Raw genomic sequence first — 18,281 nt, forward strand, 5'->3', positions numbered from 1 at the left:
TGTGAGGGAGAAGAAGGAACAAAAGCCCAGACAAACATCCATATGCAGTTTCTCAATATTAGCTAAAAGGGCGTTGTGTCAGCTTGTCCATGAAAGTTTTCTCAAGGCTTCCTCTGGCAGTAGTTACTGCTTGAGGCAGGAAGATGCTCCTCACAGGTGCAGCCAAAGGTTTTGTTTTTTACAGCAGTGTCTGTGTGTATTCCTACCTCTTGTTTCCCTTCCTGTCTCCCCATCTGCCAGATAAATTATGCCTTTACACATTTTAATACTGGATAGGTATGAGCACATCTGAATTTGATTTCTTACTCTTTTGTATCCACACTGTTTACATTCTCTTGAGAATGTGCTTCAATCCAACATGGAAACTGGTACTTAGAAACAAGTAAGCCCACCACCTCTTCCTCTCAGTGTAACTTCATTCTGTTAAAACATCTGGGCTCTGCTGAGAACAAGAAGTTCTCCCTAACTGTATATGCAAAACATTGGCATTGAAATAAGCCTTGGTAGGAAAACAGCTGCTGCCCAGTACAGCACTCTGTGACTTATTTTTATGAGGATGTACTGACTATTGGTATTTTCAGGTGACTTTCCAGAGCCCAGTGAGAATCAGAACAAAGAAAATCTCTTACCCCTCCACAGCATCTCGGTCAGGGCTGAAAGCTCTGTTTCCCTTAGGAGGGCATATTTAAGCATGAGTTTATCAGATGCTTTATCTACTTCCTTGTTCTCCTCAGCTGCATTTTACAGTTCTATCTGTGCCTGCTTGATTGTATCAGCATAAAGATACCAATGTCTCCAGGATGCAGCTTTGCATGTGCTACCAGCATTGCTAATGCTGAGATCAGTGATACTCTGAAGTCACAAGGGGTTTTTTAGAATAAGATCATTGTCACATATCTTGGCTCTGCAAGGCCATAACCAGCACATCATATGCTGATAAGATTTAAGAGCCTCACCACACACACAACAGCAGCAGCCACAGATCTGGCAGAGCTGTACTTCATCTCAAATGCAGCCAGCAGGCTAGAAAACACAGCATTGACTGGCTTCTTCTCAGGTAAGCAAAATAGGCAGATGAAGATCTTAAACACCAAGGATCACACAGGTCAGAAACCTGGACAAGCAAGCATTTAGACTGCCAGCAGTAGCACAAAGGTGAACAATGTGAGTTTGAGTGTCAGCTTTTTTCTTTAAAAAAACCCAGAATGCAAGTATGAGATATATAATACAAGCAGCATTTATTTTCCCAGTCAGAACTGGACATTTTGAGCAGTTGTAAGCCAGTAACCTTTCAGAGTACTGTTCTTCCCCAGTGTAACAGCCTGCATCCATAGCCAGAAATACATGATTGCTACCCTGTTAAATATATAAGCAGTCCCTTTTTTCCCCTCACCCCATCCTATCCTTGGCTTTAAACATCCTTCTCCTTCTTTTAGATAGCCCTCCCCTCTGGCTTCACAGTCTGCCCCTGCCCATTACTGTCTGAAGGCAACTTGTAATTCATCAACTCTTTCCTCCCCAAACCCACATAACTCCCAGCGATGCTAAATTAAAAGTTGTGGAATCCAGCAGAAGTAACATAGACCATGGTTTTCCAAATAATTTCTGCATCTCAATTCATTGACTTTTTAGCTGTAGCACAAGCACATGTCATCACTTAAAGACTCTACCAGGGATTTTACTGCTTCACTTCAGGCAATAGAAACCAATCTTCAGTGAAAGACTTAGCCACTCGTATTAGGAATAGAAAGACTCTATATACTTTATATATTTTCCTGCTTTGTGGTCACCTGTTGTAGATTTCCGTGCCTTATGCTCATACAGCAGGCTTCTATTAACAGGCTTTCACTCTGCTATTCTAAAACTCTGTAAGAATTTGATACTTTAGAGCTCTGTCAAATTTTGTTGAAACTTGCTGCCAATTTAATAAGTTAATGGTGACAAAGCACATATTCTACCCCATTTCTAAGTTAAATCAGACCATTTCTTGCCTTATAACTGTATTGACAAACAAAGTATTCTGTAGCTCTTTACAAAATATACCTGCATTTTAAGTGAATTATTAGCTTTCTCTTAACCCTGTATGAAAAAGCCATGTAAGTCGGCCTTCTGCATTTCACTGATCTTAAAGTGCTTGCTGCCCTTGCCAGAGTTCCTTACAAAAATTACTGTACACAATAGTGATGTGCACATTATATCTTGTGTGTTGTCAAAGATCCATAAAGAGTTAATTGTGTCAAGAGAAAACATGGTCACTTAATATTTGCTTTTTGAGGCAAGACTGCCTTGCGTCTTCTTGAAAAGTTTCAAAAGTCTTCAGTCTTAGGTGAGTGTTGAAAGAGAAGGACCTCAGTACACAAAGCTTTCAGATACTGTGAATAATCTGTTCTGCCTATGCCTTGTATTTGGTTTGCCTTTGCTGAATTTGAGGAGTGTTTTTAGTGTAAGGTTAAATACTTGAATATTTGTTTCTATGGCAAATTCTGAAATGCTGTTAAACATCTGTTGGAAACAGGTCCTCAGCAGGGTCCACAGGAACTAGCATGACTATGGGAAATCCAAGTTCACACACTCCACACTCTGTTTCATGCCAGAAATTGCATAGCATTATTAAAAAACAAAGCTCCTATATTAACCTGGCAACATATTTACTCTAAAGATGAATACTGACACACCCAATACTTACTGCAGCTGTGTTTATTGTAGCACATTTACAATGTGTAAGCATTCAGACAGAACATGCTTCGTGCCCTCTACAGCATTATACATTGTCACACACAGCTACAGCAATGTTGCTCACAAATGCAAGTTCTCTAAAATATGCTTCCCTTTAGCTTTCTATTCTGCTCCCAGAGTGAATAGACTATAGAAAATAAGGCATCCATTAAATAGTATCACAATCAACAAAGAATATAAACTAAGTTGTCAAAACTGAACTTTTATAAGAGCTAATGTGTCATCCAGCCACTGACAGTAGCAAGTTATTAGGTTGTTAGGAAACATCCAGTTTCTAAAGAGTAGAGAGAATAGACTCTCAGAGACATATCTCCTGTGTCTTTAACTCAGTTTAGACTTCAGGTTTACAGATTTATATGCCAGAGGAAGATTTCAAATTTTTTAAAAATAGGTATTTTGAAAGGGTTTTTTTCTGATTTTTTCCTTTAAAAATGTAAGATCCAAACACTGTTAAGCTGAAGACTGTAACTGACTCTGCCCAGTGCTTGATATATGAGAACATTTCTCCACTCAGCTCATCCCTGAAACTTCAGTTCAGCCTGGCATATCCCAGCTTCTCTGAGAATAGATTGCCACTTACATCCAGTGGTACTTGTGTTTAAAGAAATATTTATTTTATGCTTTCAGCTATATTTGAGTGGTTTGTGAATCAACTCAGTGTAATGACTCCAGAAACAAATTACACCAAATTTCATAGTATTTTTTTTTTTTACTGTGAGTGCAAATAAACAAAAAATGCTGAGGGCTCTAGTGAGCTTTCATTCCTTCAGTAGCAGGTCAGCCACTGCAGACAGATAATGCCTGCAGTACTAAGGGCTAGGTTGGTGTTCAAAGCTGAAGTTGTTCAGCACTAGTTCTACTTACAGTTGAAGGTTACTACATTTATATACTACTCTTATGATCTAGCCAAGTCTCTGAACACAAGAGACAGGTTCTTATGCCCTTTGCATTCTAGCACAATTTGCTAAGGAATCAAATAGAATAAAACTACTAAAAACCATCCCCAAACCCCCTGAACAAGCAGTGAATGTCTAAACAAAAGGACTGTAAGTTAGCATAAACTTCTGCCATAGGCTTACACTGGTTTTTGAGAAAAGCAAATTAAGTCTTCAGAGATAAGGTTTTCCACCAGCTCCACTGGCAAGTTCTTGCAATGTGTGCTGCTTTAAAGCCTCCATGACACACTCCCACAATCCATTAAATATACTCTCTACAACCTGTACAAGAGAGGAGGGGGAAGTTGTCAGGTACATGCATCAAAAGAATAGTTTCACTGTACAAGGAGCCTTAAAAATGCAACTGAACTTTTAATAATTTGACATCCATTGACAAGAAACTGCTATGAACCACCAGAAAACATTCTGAATGTGAGACTGCTCTCCCAGATGCCTGATCCCCACTGCACAGTCAGTAGGGAAATTATTACATCCCCACCCTGACCCATCTTATGCTGGCTTTCTTGTCTGGTTAAACGGAGAGGTGTGTGCAGAAAAGGAAATATTCATGTGTCCATGACCTTTATCCAGAGCAAGATGCCCTGCTCTGCTTCATCCCACACTTTTATCTCCACTAAGACACTCGGTCAGAACAGGGGCTGGCTCACAGCAGGCTCTGTCATCTCCCTGCTCCAAAATACATCCCCATCTCCTCCCTCTCATAAATATGTTCTATCAGGCATATAACAACACAGCCCATCAGAAAAGCCCAATACCAAAGAATTGCACATTTGATCCTTTTAATCAAGCAGCAAAATTTTTCAGCTCCCCCACCAAAAGGCTCTTCAGCAAGGAAGAATCAGACTGGCTGCCAGTCAGGTTAAATATAAACCACGTGTCCTGCAATCAGTATTCCTGAAGAAACACAACTTCAAATAACTGAAGCATTTTCCCTCCATAATGGAAGTTAGGCAATGTTTTCCAAGTGCTGTGGTAGTATCTTAAACTGCATGCTGTCTTAAAACCAAGCTGATTTTCTCCCCAAGATTCAGGCCTCTTATCTGCACAAGGTGTGATTAAAAAGTGGATAAGAGAACACTGAAGGAGTTAGTCTAAGTCCTGCCTGTTGCAGTGAGCACAGGAAATGTTAATGCTTACACATTACACATATGGGATTCCCAAGTTACTGCATATATCATCTTACTTTCTGTATAATTTTTCACATGTTAAATAATTATTAATCTTTGGAAGTTCCCTCACATCTTCTAAGAAAATTGTTGGCTGTAGACATTTTGCTGAAGTGCTCTGTTCATTAGAAATAGTTTGGGATTTTTGTGTGGGTTTCCCCCACACACACAGCTTCCCCAAAACTTAAGTACTTTTCATAAACATTGTACCAGGGACATTTTTTAGCATGTTGCTTTTGTATATACCTTAAGAGATAATTTTAATATAGATACATACCATTACAACAACAGAAGAGAGATGCAGAACTTTCTTCCTCTAACCTGTACCTCCCAGAGTTTGGTGAGTCTTTGCACTGTGATATAAATCTCTTAAGCTCTGTCTCTGGAAAGCCATCTTGCTGGTAGTGCTAAAAATTGATACTTAATTAAACCTTTAAAAATGCTAAAACCTGCAATAACCCAAATTCTCCCCAGACCACTTATGAGACACTGCTCAAGTCTGAAATTAGAAGATTCATAGGACCTAATGTGAAAATACTGCTTTTTAGTAGCTTCCATTGGAGCAGAAAAACAGACAGACTTTTTAAGAAAAATAAAGTAGAGAGGGATTAAAAACCCTCCTGTCATCAATTTGCACCATCAAAAGTAGTCATTATATTTATTCTTTAGATTGGTATGCACTGTAAGTTAAAATATTGAGGGAGATGACAGTTTTGATAGCACCAATCTTGCACTGTTATTCCAATTAAGTCTGTGCTTACCTTGACTGTTTCATATGTATCTGTAATGAGTGCAATGAAGAGACTCAGCACCATATAGATGAACAGGCTGATGAAGGAGTAGAGGTAGATCCTACTGAATAACCAAACCAAGTAACTTTTCTGCTGCATTTTTGCAAAGGTGGCAAACATGTCATCTCCATTGATCAATGAAAAAAGGCATTCAGAAACCATGTTGAGAGTGCGAAACTAGAGAGGAGGGAAGAACACATGTCACTGCTTTATTTGGACACAAAGACTGTACATAACATGAAGAACATACACTGAGATGGCTGGCTGCCTCAGATCTCTTCCTACACCCAGGGGATGACAAGGTGCAAGCAGTAAAATATCTGAGGAACAGTTTGTCACCTCCTATACACATGCACATTCAATTCAGATAAGCAAATTTCTCTTTTAAGAGGGATAAAAATAATGTCTCCAAAGTTTTAGCCTGATACCAGTGTCTGCAAAATGGAAATTATTTCTTAAAATATCAGCATGTGATTGGGAGTCATGGCAGCTTCCACTTCTGACTTGGAGCTTTCATAACTTGAGGAAAGTCTGATTGAGTCATGGAAGTCAGACTCCTCAAACAGAGCAGCATCATGATGAAGATGCACTATTTTTACATTAAGGGAAGCCTTGACATGAAGAACTAGAAAACAACAGTAGTAGTGTCTCATTCTGTTATTCAAGCTGTCTTTTTCCATGGTCAGAACATTACCTTTACGTGGTATGGTCCCAGTACAATCCAGCCACAGAAACAATAGCCCAGGTAGATCATAGCAGCACAACAGCAGAACCTCATTACATTGGGTAACGCTGCTCGCAGTGTTAGGATGAGAAGCTGCACAAAGCAATGCAAACAATTAGAATTCAACCAGACACTTCTTCCAGTCCTCTTATAGCAACAAACAGAATAAATACCACCAATATGAAGATCCCAGGAGATCCTTACATTATACTTCTGAAAGAAACCTAGGTAGCGAATGACTCCAAGCCACACAAGCATAGTAGATATTCCTAAGAGTATGCTGCAGACATCATAACTTGTCAGACTCTGAAAAAAAGCAAGAGAAGAAGCAGAAAAATAAGAAAGGAAAAATGAATTATTGTAACAACTGACAGATTCTAAATTGTGACTCTCATTATTACAAAGATTTGTTTAGACATATTTTTCCTTTGGCAAACTCTCCCAATTAGAAATTAGTTTGAGGCAATATACATTAGAGAGAGGTCCCACAAAGAGCAGGGGCACTTTGAAGTGGAACTAATTTCATTAGTTGCTCGTGCCTTTACACATGGCTGTTTGTAAAACAGATTCTAACAAGATGAGCTTTATTTGCAAGGCCAAGAGTGCAGCTGCACTGCAGAAGCAGAGACACCTCCTCTGTACCCAGCTCACCAAGATCTGCAGTGGCACTACAAACATTTTTATGCTGCTTCCAGACTTGCAGCAACTGCTTCTGGAACCCACATTGACAGATTGCTCAGAGCATCTTAGGAATCTCCGCACTGCATCCCAATGGACAGTGTAAACATGACACAGAACAAATAAAGTTCTTCCAGTAGTTAGGAAAAGCTCTTTGTAAAAATTAGCATGACTTATCAGCATTGCTCAGATAAATACTTAGGAGGATCTTGTTATGTAGTTGGGAACTATGGGCTATATAAAGCTATCAAGAAGCAGACTAATTTGCTTCTAATGAATTCTCTCTGGAACTTATATCTATTGGCACTTTGCTGTTTTTTCCACCTATAGATACTAGCCTGTTTTCATCCAAATTAGCATGTACTCTGTTCCTGAACTGCAGCTCTGCTCTGACATGGATCGTGACTGCTTATTTGAAAAGAAGTTTTCATTCATTTCTGTTTCTATTCTCCTAAGATTAAAACATAAATAATAGATATTGGCAATAGATATTGGCTGATCTTTACTATCTGCATAATTCATTGAGAGCTTGACAAGAAACAAATTTAGGCTACTTTAATGTGAACTTGTTATTCAACCACTTTCATACAGTAACATGGAATAGGATCTTGTTATTATGGTCCACAAGGTTTGCAAAATGGACTGAAATGTACCAGTAGAGAGGAGTTTTAGCAAAATACTCTTACTTATATAAATAGATGTATGTATAATATAAGATACAGGAATCCCAAATGCAAGGTCTTATTCCAATATTGTTCTCTTCTTTGCTTTTCCCAAAGCAGGATGGAGCTACCTCTTGTCTTAGCCAGCTTCCTCACAGCTTCTTTCTACTCTCAGTGAGTTTATAGGTCCTATGGTGAGACAGGGCAATTTGTACAGGGTGTTTGTGATAGGCAAGCTGTCAGCAGATGGATTTCAGACCCATCCTCTCATCACTAGTGTCCAAAGTTCACTATGTTGCAACGTCACACTTCAAAGTCTGCTACAGATTTTGTGAACAATATTATCTGAATATCAGAGTGCTTCAGGATAACATACTATAATAATTTTTCTTCCCTAGTTCTGTAAAACATAATGTTTTACATATTTTGAGTTTTGTCCATATCAATTTTATTTTGGAAAGTGAAAGCCCAGAACCTGCTGTGGCTGACTGTTATGTACATGCTGGAAAACAGAAGCAGGGAAAGCAGCAAAGTGATATTTAAGGAGAGAGACTCTGTTAAACACTTGTAAACAGAATTCCAAAAGTTAAATTCTAGATTTGAATAAATTCATCAAATGAGCAAATATAAGTGAGGAAGGCAGGAACTCAATAGTCAAACTTTCAGAGATGAACTACATTTTATTCCTCAGAGTCACAGGGAGCAAAGATAATTCAGCACTATGATATAGAGTGATATTTAGAGTTTTTAAATCTTGCTACTAGAAACAACATACATGAGTTGCAATTCTAGAGGAGAAGATAGAGTTTTAAAATGTCGTGCCACTCAGAAGCAAGTACAGCCAGCCTAAAGTCCTCTGAGAGATTTAAACCTAGGTTTAAATGGACAGAAACAGTTTTGCTTCCATCTGACAGTGTGAAAAGCCTACCTTAGCTTGTATCTCCATCTTTAGAGTTGATCCAACAATAGTTAGGACATCACTAACTATAATCAGGATGTACCATCCATTGACAAATTCCATTTGATCACTGAAAGATACTTCTTTCTTATAATAATATAGGAAAAAGCTTACAAATTCCTAGGGGAAAGGAGGAAAGAAAACAGTTAGTCAGTCCTACACAAGACAAGGCTTTCCAAAGAAGGAGCTATACCCACCCTTTGGAGCCAAATTCCTTTAATCACTGATCGTGTGCAAAGGATCAGTGAAGCCAGACAAGTCAATATGACAAAAGCATCGAAGATCATCATGTAATGAGTGTTCTTCTGTACTGCAAGAATAAAAATGTACATGTTTATAGTGCCTTTATTCTTGTTGATCATCAATGAAGTAAAAATCAACTTTTGATGTTGACTATATTTATACAACTGAATTAAGAAAAATTAGGGTATTTTTTTCCCACAAAATTTCATCTGACATATTTTATGAGAGACACAAGTGCATCTGCACTGCAGATGCCACTTCAGTAAATTTAGGAGGGTTGATACCACATCAAAAAATATACCAAAATGTGAGTGCTTCTTACAGCCCTGCAGGATTATAGGTGAGACTTAATAATTTTACAGGGACCGCAATGGCCTTTAGCATCATAGAGCTGTTCAGAAATATTTTTTTTTTAATCCTAGGGACATTATTATATGTATCTTCTCTTTCAGATCAGTATTTGATAATCAGTTTTTCTGTCCTAGGGCAGTGCAGATAATTTGTACTATTGCTCAGCTAGTCAAGATCAGCATTGAGTTAGATATGGGTTCTCTATCTCTTATGTTACTAAAATTCACATTCTTGATCATCTTATGTTAAACATTGTAGCAAATCTTTTTGTTTGCTTGTTTTTGTACCTACCATACAGCTGAAAATAGGCGAGACAATAGAAAGATTAGATTTTTAATGCTAAAAGGATGGTGGTTTGAGAAAAAAAAAAAATCAAACAAGGAAATGCTAAATTTGCAAGAACACGCACCAATTCTACAAAATGGGCTGCTGAAATTCTAGCTGACTTCACGAACTGCAGTGCTGAGAAAAAGCCCAGCCAGTACTTCCTCGTTACACGGCTGCCATTTAAGCTGGTAGCTGAAGAGCAGTACGCTGTACTCGTGCAGCCGCAGCCTTTACCTGCCCGCCTTTGCCGGGTTTCAGAAGGTGCGGGAGGGGCTCCGGGCGCCGGCTTCGTGTCCGAGGCGCCCTCGGGCAGCGGCGCGGGGCTCGGCCCCGGCAGCGCCGCCCGCTGGGCACTGCTGGCACGGCAGCCGCCAACCCGGGGCACCGGGGCCGAGCTCCGGGGCGCACTTCCTTCGGCCCCCAGTCATTTATTGCAGTCTGGATCTTTGCAAAAACACCATTTCTCCTTTTCCACTACCAGCCCTTCGTTCCCTAATACAGGCATAGCAACAGAGAAAGTGGCAAAGCAGAAAGAAGGACCCGGTTCATCCTACTGCATAGTGGAATCTAAAAGTCCTGGAAAGCCTCTGACTGTCAAAGAGATTATTTTTGCTAATGAAAAAAGATGATGTTTTGACCAGGACAAATATCTGCCAACAAAGGTGGCTCACTCTTGTGAGTGACTTTATAAAAAATTTAACTATCCTGTGCACTTCCATTATAGCCAAATATACAGCAAATGGCATTTAGGCAACAATAAGAAGTGTTTCTAGCCATTCCACTCCAGCAAGCTTTACCAACAATGCTTCCTTATCTTTCCTGGTGCTAAAACCTGAAATAAATCAGCTTCAACTTTCCACCACTATCATGTGTCCTGTTGCCTGGTGCTAGAACGTTTCACAACTCTGCCTTAAGAAATGAGCAGCATAAGTTCAGTAGTGAAAGAGAGAAGGATGTACAGTGAGGCATGGGAAAATTTTGGTTTGACATTGTCAATGGTGCAAGCCTTGAGAACTGCTACAGAAAGTAATGGTGTGGCTGGATTCCCAGGTTTTCAGATTAGAGGTTGAAGAACAACAATTTCTGAGAAAATCAGATTTAGAGCGCACATACTAGAGATTGTACGTTAATGGTGCCTCACCTTTTCATAAAGAAAAATGTTAACAAACATTGTGCTAGTGGACAAAATTTCAGCATGAAAAATTGAACACATTTATGTCACTTACTTGATCCAGAAACATGCCAGTCTTTACATTCCCTGATTGCTATATCATTGTCTAGACTTATTTTAATTCTTCCACTGTGTGCTTTATTATCAAACACAATCTGTATTAAAAACAACAACAAATGAAAAAAAGATGCATGTCTTTATAAAGTTAAACAATTACATATGTAGCCCACTGTATTGCTAAACCTGCATAATGATGCAGAATAATTATCCTAGGGGAGAAGTTACAAAACTTTTCTAAGCTTAAACTAATTCAAGTATCTTCAAATAAATGCTGTCAAAATGAAAGACAAATCTGCTGAACCATGGATTTGCCACAAATTGTTTGATCAACTAGTTACTAGGTGAAATTTCTTTGAAACTACATTCTCATTCCTCTGTGATCTGAAAACAACCTTTCCTAGAAGCATCTCTAAAGAAAAGAGATTTACTCTTCCATTATACTTCAGATGGATTAGAGCACAAGTGGCTGTAAGCCAAGCAAGTACTTCAGGACCACATCAGGAGCACTCAAAGCTCAACCTCCCACAGTGACAACTGCTGGTTATTCACAGGGTATACTACAGGCTACACTAAGCCATAACAGAGTAATGCAGGCAGCACTGGCCCAGTGGTACTCAACGCTCTTCAGAAAATGCCTGTGCTGACCGTGTGCAGTAAACCAGCAAATTTTCTGGTTTTGAACAGAAAGATACGTGGCAGGCTTCCACATACCCGCAGAGTGAAATCGTAACAGTCGGGGAGCTCGTGGTGACGAACGGTCTGGAGGTTGATTGCCTTCAGATTGAACATGAGCTGCACCGCCACCAGCCTGCAACAGAGCTTCAGGTCAGCCCTGCACAGGGAGAATGCACCAATACCCCAACACAGGAGGTACCCATTCCTCCTCACCTGGGGAAATCCAGAGTGAAATTCAAATTGTGCTTTCCCATTGTTGTGTTGTCTAGTGAAGTCGTTGGCTCAATGTACAAGCAGTCTGGAATGGATAAGGACTCACAACAATATCTCATGGGTTATCAGGTTCTTTAACCGTAATCTGCCTGTCCCACTCCCGAGGCTGTTTTGAGCTGTTGGCTACACCAGACAAGATAGCACACTTGAGTGAGGAGTCATCTGAGAAGCCAACTGACAAATACACTGGCTTTCTTGAACGCCAGCCAAGTTACTCATCATGAATTCACAGGGATCGCTCCTGAAAATTAGCCCCAAATATTTGTATTAGATGATCACCAGTGCTAAAGGCTCATCACTTCTTTGTGGCATTAGACATTGTTGGTGAGGGCTAGAGCTTAGTTACACAGAATTTTTCTTACCAGTTTTGGCTGGTAGCAAATTCAATACAGATTATGTGATAAGACTATACCATACTGTAAAGTTTTTTAAAGAATTTATCAAAAATGTAGGTCCCATCCTCTCAAAGAACTGATAAAATAGATTAGGTTCATCACCAGTCACAATCTCTGGGTCTATATCAAAGGTGTCGTTTCCAGGACAGATGATTCCTCGCTTGTAGAACTGCTGACAAACAGCCAGAGGTGTGTCTTCTGCCCCCCTCTTCTCATAAGCATGATTTCCAACAGAGATGTTGGGCAGCTGCAGGTACTAAAGTTCAAAACAAACAAACCAACTTAAATAGCAATAAAACTGATACTCTTTGAGAAAAAAAAAACAAACCAAACCAAGCCAAAACAACAAAACAAAGCAAGCCAGAAGTGTTTGGATTGTTAATACTGCATCTCTCTTATGTAAAACATCACCTAAAGAACTGTGAAACCTAAACCACACAACAGATGGGCCCTCAAATATCTTATGGTACTTGACAAAAACACTAAGTACAGGATTTGGATCTAAATACCTTTTCGGTTATTATATTTTTCTCTTTACAATCTGTACTAGAAAGCCTAATTTGTTACTTGCAAAGAATTCTGGCTCAGATCCAAGGAGTGCTTTTAGTGTAGAACCAGATCACTGACTAGCTTTAAGGATGTTACCACACTACAGTGCTCTAGCAATGACAGAAAACCTAAATGAGTTGATGTTTTTGTCTTAAGCAATTGACACAGAAGTTCAATTCAAAAAAAGGCACCCTGGCAAAGATCATATATATTGTACATATTGCAGCAACAATTCCTACCTGGTTTATTGCAAAGAATATCTGGTCATAGACATCTCTCTGTGTGTATACAGCATAGGTATCATCCATTCTGTCCATATATCCTTTCAAAAACAGATGTTTGAATGCAACAGTGTTCTCTTCTTTGAAGGCAACCACCATTTGATTGCTCAGTCCAAAAACCACCAGCTGAAAAAGACATTTATATTTCCTGTTCAAAGACGAAGTTGGCTTCTGGATTAAGATATGAACCCTGTTCTAAGAACAGTCTTTTGCCTCACTGGTAGACATGGCAATTACATGCAGGCTGCTCCATTCCAGCTAGTCAAATGAAAGTTTGACTTTAAGGAAACAGTGGGTTTCACAATGTGCCTTTAACATGTTTACAGCATCTTGGCCAAGGACTTGAATTTTTACAAAGAAAATGATACCATTTCAGGTTCGAGCTCCCTATATACTGTTACACATGCTTTGTTAGTTCGGCCTGGCGTCAATTGACTTGCCCTGGGGGAATATCATTGTTCCTCAGCCAAAAAGGCAGGACTAGACTTAACAAGACCCCACTTTGAAGTCCTTACTCCACTGCACAAAAGGGAAATTGAGGACAACAGGAAAAGAAACATCTCTCAATCAAGTTTCCGTGAAAAACGCCTTGAGAATAACTCACCAAAGCTGTGCTTGTAACAGGATAACACCTGAAGTTGGTAAAAAAAATATATTGCAACCGTTCATGAAAAGTGAGCATAAAACTCTGTTAGCTATTATCCAGACTGGAAAAGGTTTCTAGAAGTACATGATGAGTTGTTTCTGGGAGCTCACAATTCTCTTGACTATTGTTTCAAATATGGTGTCAGGTGTATTGTGAAGAAACTCATCAGAGATAAGTCTGAATCAGTAGTCTATAGATTTATGGCCATGGTACAAACTGGATATGCAGGTTTTGATAAGGGTAACTCAGTTACAGAGATACTGAAATGCTCTGTAGGCAAGCTGAGCAGGCTCAGCACACAGGAATACAGCAGCAAACCAACACTGCACAGACTAAATTACCTACAGGCAGATTTTCCTGAAAATACAAAATCAGCAGTAGTTTCTTTCTTACTTGGATTCTTCCATCATCAAATTTTACTTTTAGTTGCAAAATGGGAGAGATGACAATCAGAGAACGATGACACATTTTAAAATGAAACCATAAGGGACACAAACATGGTGCCAGATGCATAGCAGGAGAACTTTTACTGCAGTTTGTGCCATCATTCATGCAAATGGAAAGAAAACATGCTTTTCTATATATGTATTGCCATAGCACTGGCATGACCATAAAGGGAAATCACATGTGGGCAACACTAAAGGATCATCTGAGGCCTTAGAAAGGTTTTGTGAAAAGTTTCTTCTGCCTTAACCACAGAACTTTGAGACAAACAACTGTGTTTTGAGCAGTAGATAAATGTGTTATATAAATTCTGTGGTGCAAGGCTGGGTGAGAAGAAGAGCGAGGAAGAATTTCTGAGGTTTTTTTCAATGCAAGAGTTTGTATGCCCTATGCAAGTTATAAGGGAACAAAAAAAAGTAAAAAAGCCACCAATTTCAGTTGTTATCACTGTGATATCGAAACAGAAATTACTTCTCCTTCTCTCAAACACAACAGTGAAGTAAGTACTGGGGTAACAGATGTGTAGGGATGCCATCCTTTGGGGGGAAAATGGCAAATAAAAAAAAAAGTAAAGTAAAAGGTCAAGTTAAGCCCTTAAACATAGCTCTTTTCATCTGTACTGGAAGGTTATTTTTTTCAGTCCAGAGAACTTAGCTATATATATGCAAATAAGATAATTTTGCAATCTATCCTTTCCCTTTCTCTGCACCACACCATGAACAACAGCATGTCACCTGCATTCATTTGACTTCCCATAAACTGAATCCCTGCTTCCATAGGTACTCACCTGAACTGTAACCATTACTATTTTGAGTAACTGAATCCCAAGTTTCCAAGGCTTTCTGCCCCGGGCCCAAAATTTCTCACATGGGTTCATGAAGAAAAATTTTAGCTTCCTTCTAAGCTGGTCTTCCAAAAGCCCCTCCTGTGATACTGATGAGTGTCGTTTGTAGCTGCAAAGGTTTTCATTGTCATGTGCACTGCAGCTGCTCACAGCCACTTCAGGATTTTCCATTTCTGAAAAGAAAAGCAGTCCTTGTCAGTTGAAAAACCTGCAAGCATCAATATAGCAGCAGCAGATCCGTCTGCACTAACACCTGGACTCCAAAGGTGTTTATCTTCTGCGAAAGGCACTTACACTGAATTTCAGACCTTTCACTTATTATTGCACACGTTCTGCAGAACTCTAAGAAAAATATGGCCAAATTCTTAAATTTACAGCTAGGCTGCCAGGACACTTATTTAATAGTGGAATTTCTGTCTATTTGGACTTACAGGATCACTTCCTGAAAACTTCTTCCTCTCTCACTTGACAACAACAGCATATGTGCAAGACATCCTGACTCAAGAGGAGCACCAAGAGCCTCTCATGACCATTCACTCTTCTGGAAAAATTATCTACTGCTGTAGCTAGTATTTTCCTCCACACCTACAAGCCTATGTCCAGTCCCTGAAAGAAATGGACTTTTCAAGAGAGGCAGTGGTTTTCTTATACATTACTATTAGCATGGTTTACTCTTGGAAATGGAGCATGACAAATTGCAATTCAGATAAATTACCTGAGAGCATTAACTTGTCATTTGGCAGGATTATGTCTTTCTCTTTTGCCATAAAAGACCCAATGCAAACCACCAGCGATGATTAACCAAACAAAAAGACCAAGAGGTAATTGAATCCTGACTAGCCAGAGGCTCACATTTGAGCTCAGTACGAGGGGGAAAGATTAGATGAGAACCTAATAAACATGTTTTGTGACATTACTTTGCATAGTATTCAGCATGCTTACATTTTGATCTGTTATTAAATTCAACATTTTATAAATGCTTTATAAAGACTCCCAAACATTTTATAAATGTTTTATAAAATACTAAAGAACTAGCCAGGAATTTTTTTCAGATGACATTAAGAACAGAGAAGACAGCCTAGGCTGTGAATAAATTAGATAGTTTATTTTTGATTCCCATAAGAATAGTTTCGTATATGACTCAAACAAAAAATCATCATCAAGATTGATTTTTACAAATGTCCAGTCACATCCAGTCTCCTTCAGCAGCCCTCATTCCTCAGCCCTGCTGAAGGAGAATAACAGAAGAATAACAGTCTGTTTCAGACATGATTCAAGACCTTCAATTTCCCCAGTTGTCAGGGAAAGCAAGAAAAGTTTTGAGTCAGCAGTGTAACACTAAGAACAGGCCCATACAGAGGCCGAAAAAGTTCAGCTCCTGTTTTATCAAACTTCATTGTCCTGCAGGACAGAGTACAGACTGCTATGGTTTCCACTCATCTTCCTCACAGCTGATCCAGCATTTCTAAAATTAAGCCTTAATCTGCCACTGCAATAGTCAATATCAGTGCATAATCAATATCAGCGGATTAAAAACAAAAACAAAAATAGTCAATATGAGTGGATTAAAAAACAAAAACAACAACAGCACAGAAAAAAAAAAAAAAACAAACAAAAAACCAAACACCAACAAACCCACTTCTGGCCCGCACGGTGGGATCGAGGCGCCGTTCCCACAGGCGCAGCCCCGTGCCCCCGCACATCCCGGGCCGGGGTCTCGGCAGCCGGGGCGGTCACAGCCGGAGCGATCACTGCGGACCGGGCCCTTCCCTTCCCTTCCCTCAGCCGCCCTCCCCTTGCCAGCCGCTGCAGGAGGCTCCCAGCCCCGCGGGCTGCCGCAGCCTTGCGGATGGCACAGGGGCCGACGCGGGAGCCGCCCGCGTCCGCATCGCCACCCGCGGCCGGGCCGGAGCGCGGCAGCCGCTGCCCCTCCCGGGCTCGGCGCCCCTTCAGCGTGGCACCCCAAAGGCGAAGCCTGGGGCCCGGGGGCGCGCCCCCGCCCCTCTCCCCGCTGCTAAAGGCTCCCGCGTACCTGCCACCCGTGACGGCTCCTGCCGCTCCCCGGCCTCCGGGGGCTGCCGCTGCCGCGGGGGCGGCCGTGGGAGCGCCGTGCCCGCAGCCGCCCCCGCTCCGCGCCCTCCCGGCTCCGCTCGGCTGGGCAGGAGAGCCGCGGCCTCCGCCAGCCCGCCCCTGCCCCTGGGCTGGGCCGTGCCGTGCCGGGCTAGGCTCGGCTGCGCGGGGCCGTGCCGTGCCGGGCTAGGCTCGGCTGCGCGGGGCCGTGCCGTGCCGGGCTAGGCTCGGCTGTGCGGGGCTGTGCCGTGCCGTGCCGTGCTAGGCTCGGCTGTGCCGTGCCGTGCCGTGCCGTGCACACCGGCACACGCGGCCTCTGACACCTTGTGCCGCACATCTCCCTCCTGCCGCACGTGACGGGCGGCTCTCCACACTGTAATACACTCCCTATAGGACGGTAATGCCGGCTCCAGATTTATTGACCTAGGCTTCTCCACCAGGGGAAGTAATGTTGTTATAAATAGCTGTATCGCATCCGTCATAAAAAAAAAAACCAAATAAAAAAAGCCCCAAAAATCCCTTTCAGGTCACAGAACTGTAGGTGTGAAGGGTAGCTAGTGGTACAGTGAATATGCTGAAGTAATTCCACTTATACACAATTAAGCTATTAAAGTTATTAACTGAACTTCAAAGAGAACGGACTGCTGCCTCGGGTCTGCGCCAGTCCCGCTGCACCGCGGAAATGACCCCTTTGGCACTGCTGCCTGACAAGAGGATAAACCTCGGGTTATAACCGTGCACAGTCTTCAGCTGCCTAATTTGTGCTGCAAGTACCACTCGGAGCACTGGTATAAAAGGAGAAGGGAAAATAAGGCCAAGACCAAAACAAGGAGAAGAGCAGGCATTTTGAGAAAGGGAACTTCCTGGCTGTACAGATTGATAAGGAAGACAGAAGGGACCCTCCTGCTTACCATAAGAAGGAGTGGACGGACCTCAGAGTGGCACCAAGGACCAGCACCGGGTGCTCCGCACAGGGAGAAAGATATTCCGGGGCTCCTTGTGTTTTACATTGCAGCAAGGCAAACTAAATTATTTTTATGCATCCAAAATACAAAATATATAGATTACAAATCGTCATATTAACAAACCGCATCGAATCGCCTCAGTCCCAGCGGGAGACGGCCTCAGCACTGCCCGGCAAACACCGAGGCGATGCCTGGGCTGGGGTGCGCGGGTGACCTGGCTGCCGAGGGGACTGCCGCCGCCTGTCGCCTACACACCCCATCATGCCCCGCGCCGCAGAGCCCCGCCGCCGGCACGTCTCCCGCGCACGGCATGCTG

The 18,281-nt window shown here is 41.4% G+C and overlaps 1 protein-coding gene across 4 annotated transcripts; it reads right to left on the minus strand.

The window, feature by feature from the left end:
• Positions 1-2,679: 2,679 nt before the first annotated feature.
• Positions 2,680-18,186, minus strand: MCOLN3 (mucolipin TRP cation channel 3). Of its 4 annotated transcripts, none has more exons than XM_053950444.1 (14): positions 17,912-18,186; positions 14,874-15,103; positions 12,955-13,122; positions 12,269-12,422; positions 11,712-11,796; positions 11,535-11,631; positions 10,819-10,918; positions 8,869-8,981; positions 8,642-8,791; positions 6,578-6,679; positions 6,344-6,466; positions 5,620-5,826; positions 5,136-5,265; positions 2,680-3,953 (listed from the first exon to the last, which is right to left on the minus strand). In XM_053950444.1, the coding sequence occupies exons 2-14, from the start codon at positions 15,099-15,101 to the stop codon at positions 3,934-3,936; spliced, it is 1,677 nt and encodes a 558-aa protein (XP_053806419.1). In that variant the 5' UTR covers positions 15,102-15,103; positions 17,912-18,186; the 3' UTR covers positions 2,680-3,933. The 4 variants fall into 4 exon arrangements, with proteins under 4 accessions (XP_053806419.1, XP_053806420.1, XP_053806421.1 ...); XM_053950445.1 differs by lacking the exon at positions 17,912-18,186 and adding an exon at positions 16,963-17,060; XM_053950446.1 differs by lacking the exons at positions 8,869-8,981; positions 10,819-10,918.
• Positions 18,187-18,281: the final 95 nt, after the last annotated feature.

The sequence above is a fragment of the Vidua chalybeata genome, chromosome 9 (assembly GCF_026979565.1).
Source record: "Vidua chalybeata isolate OUT-0048 chromosome 9, bVidCha1 merged haplotype, whole genome shotgun sequence".
Taxonomy (NCBI): domain Eukaryota; kingdom Metazoa; phylum Chordata; class Aves; order Passeriformes; family Viduidae; genus Vidua; species Vidua chalybeata.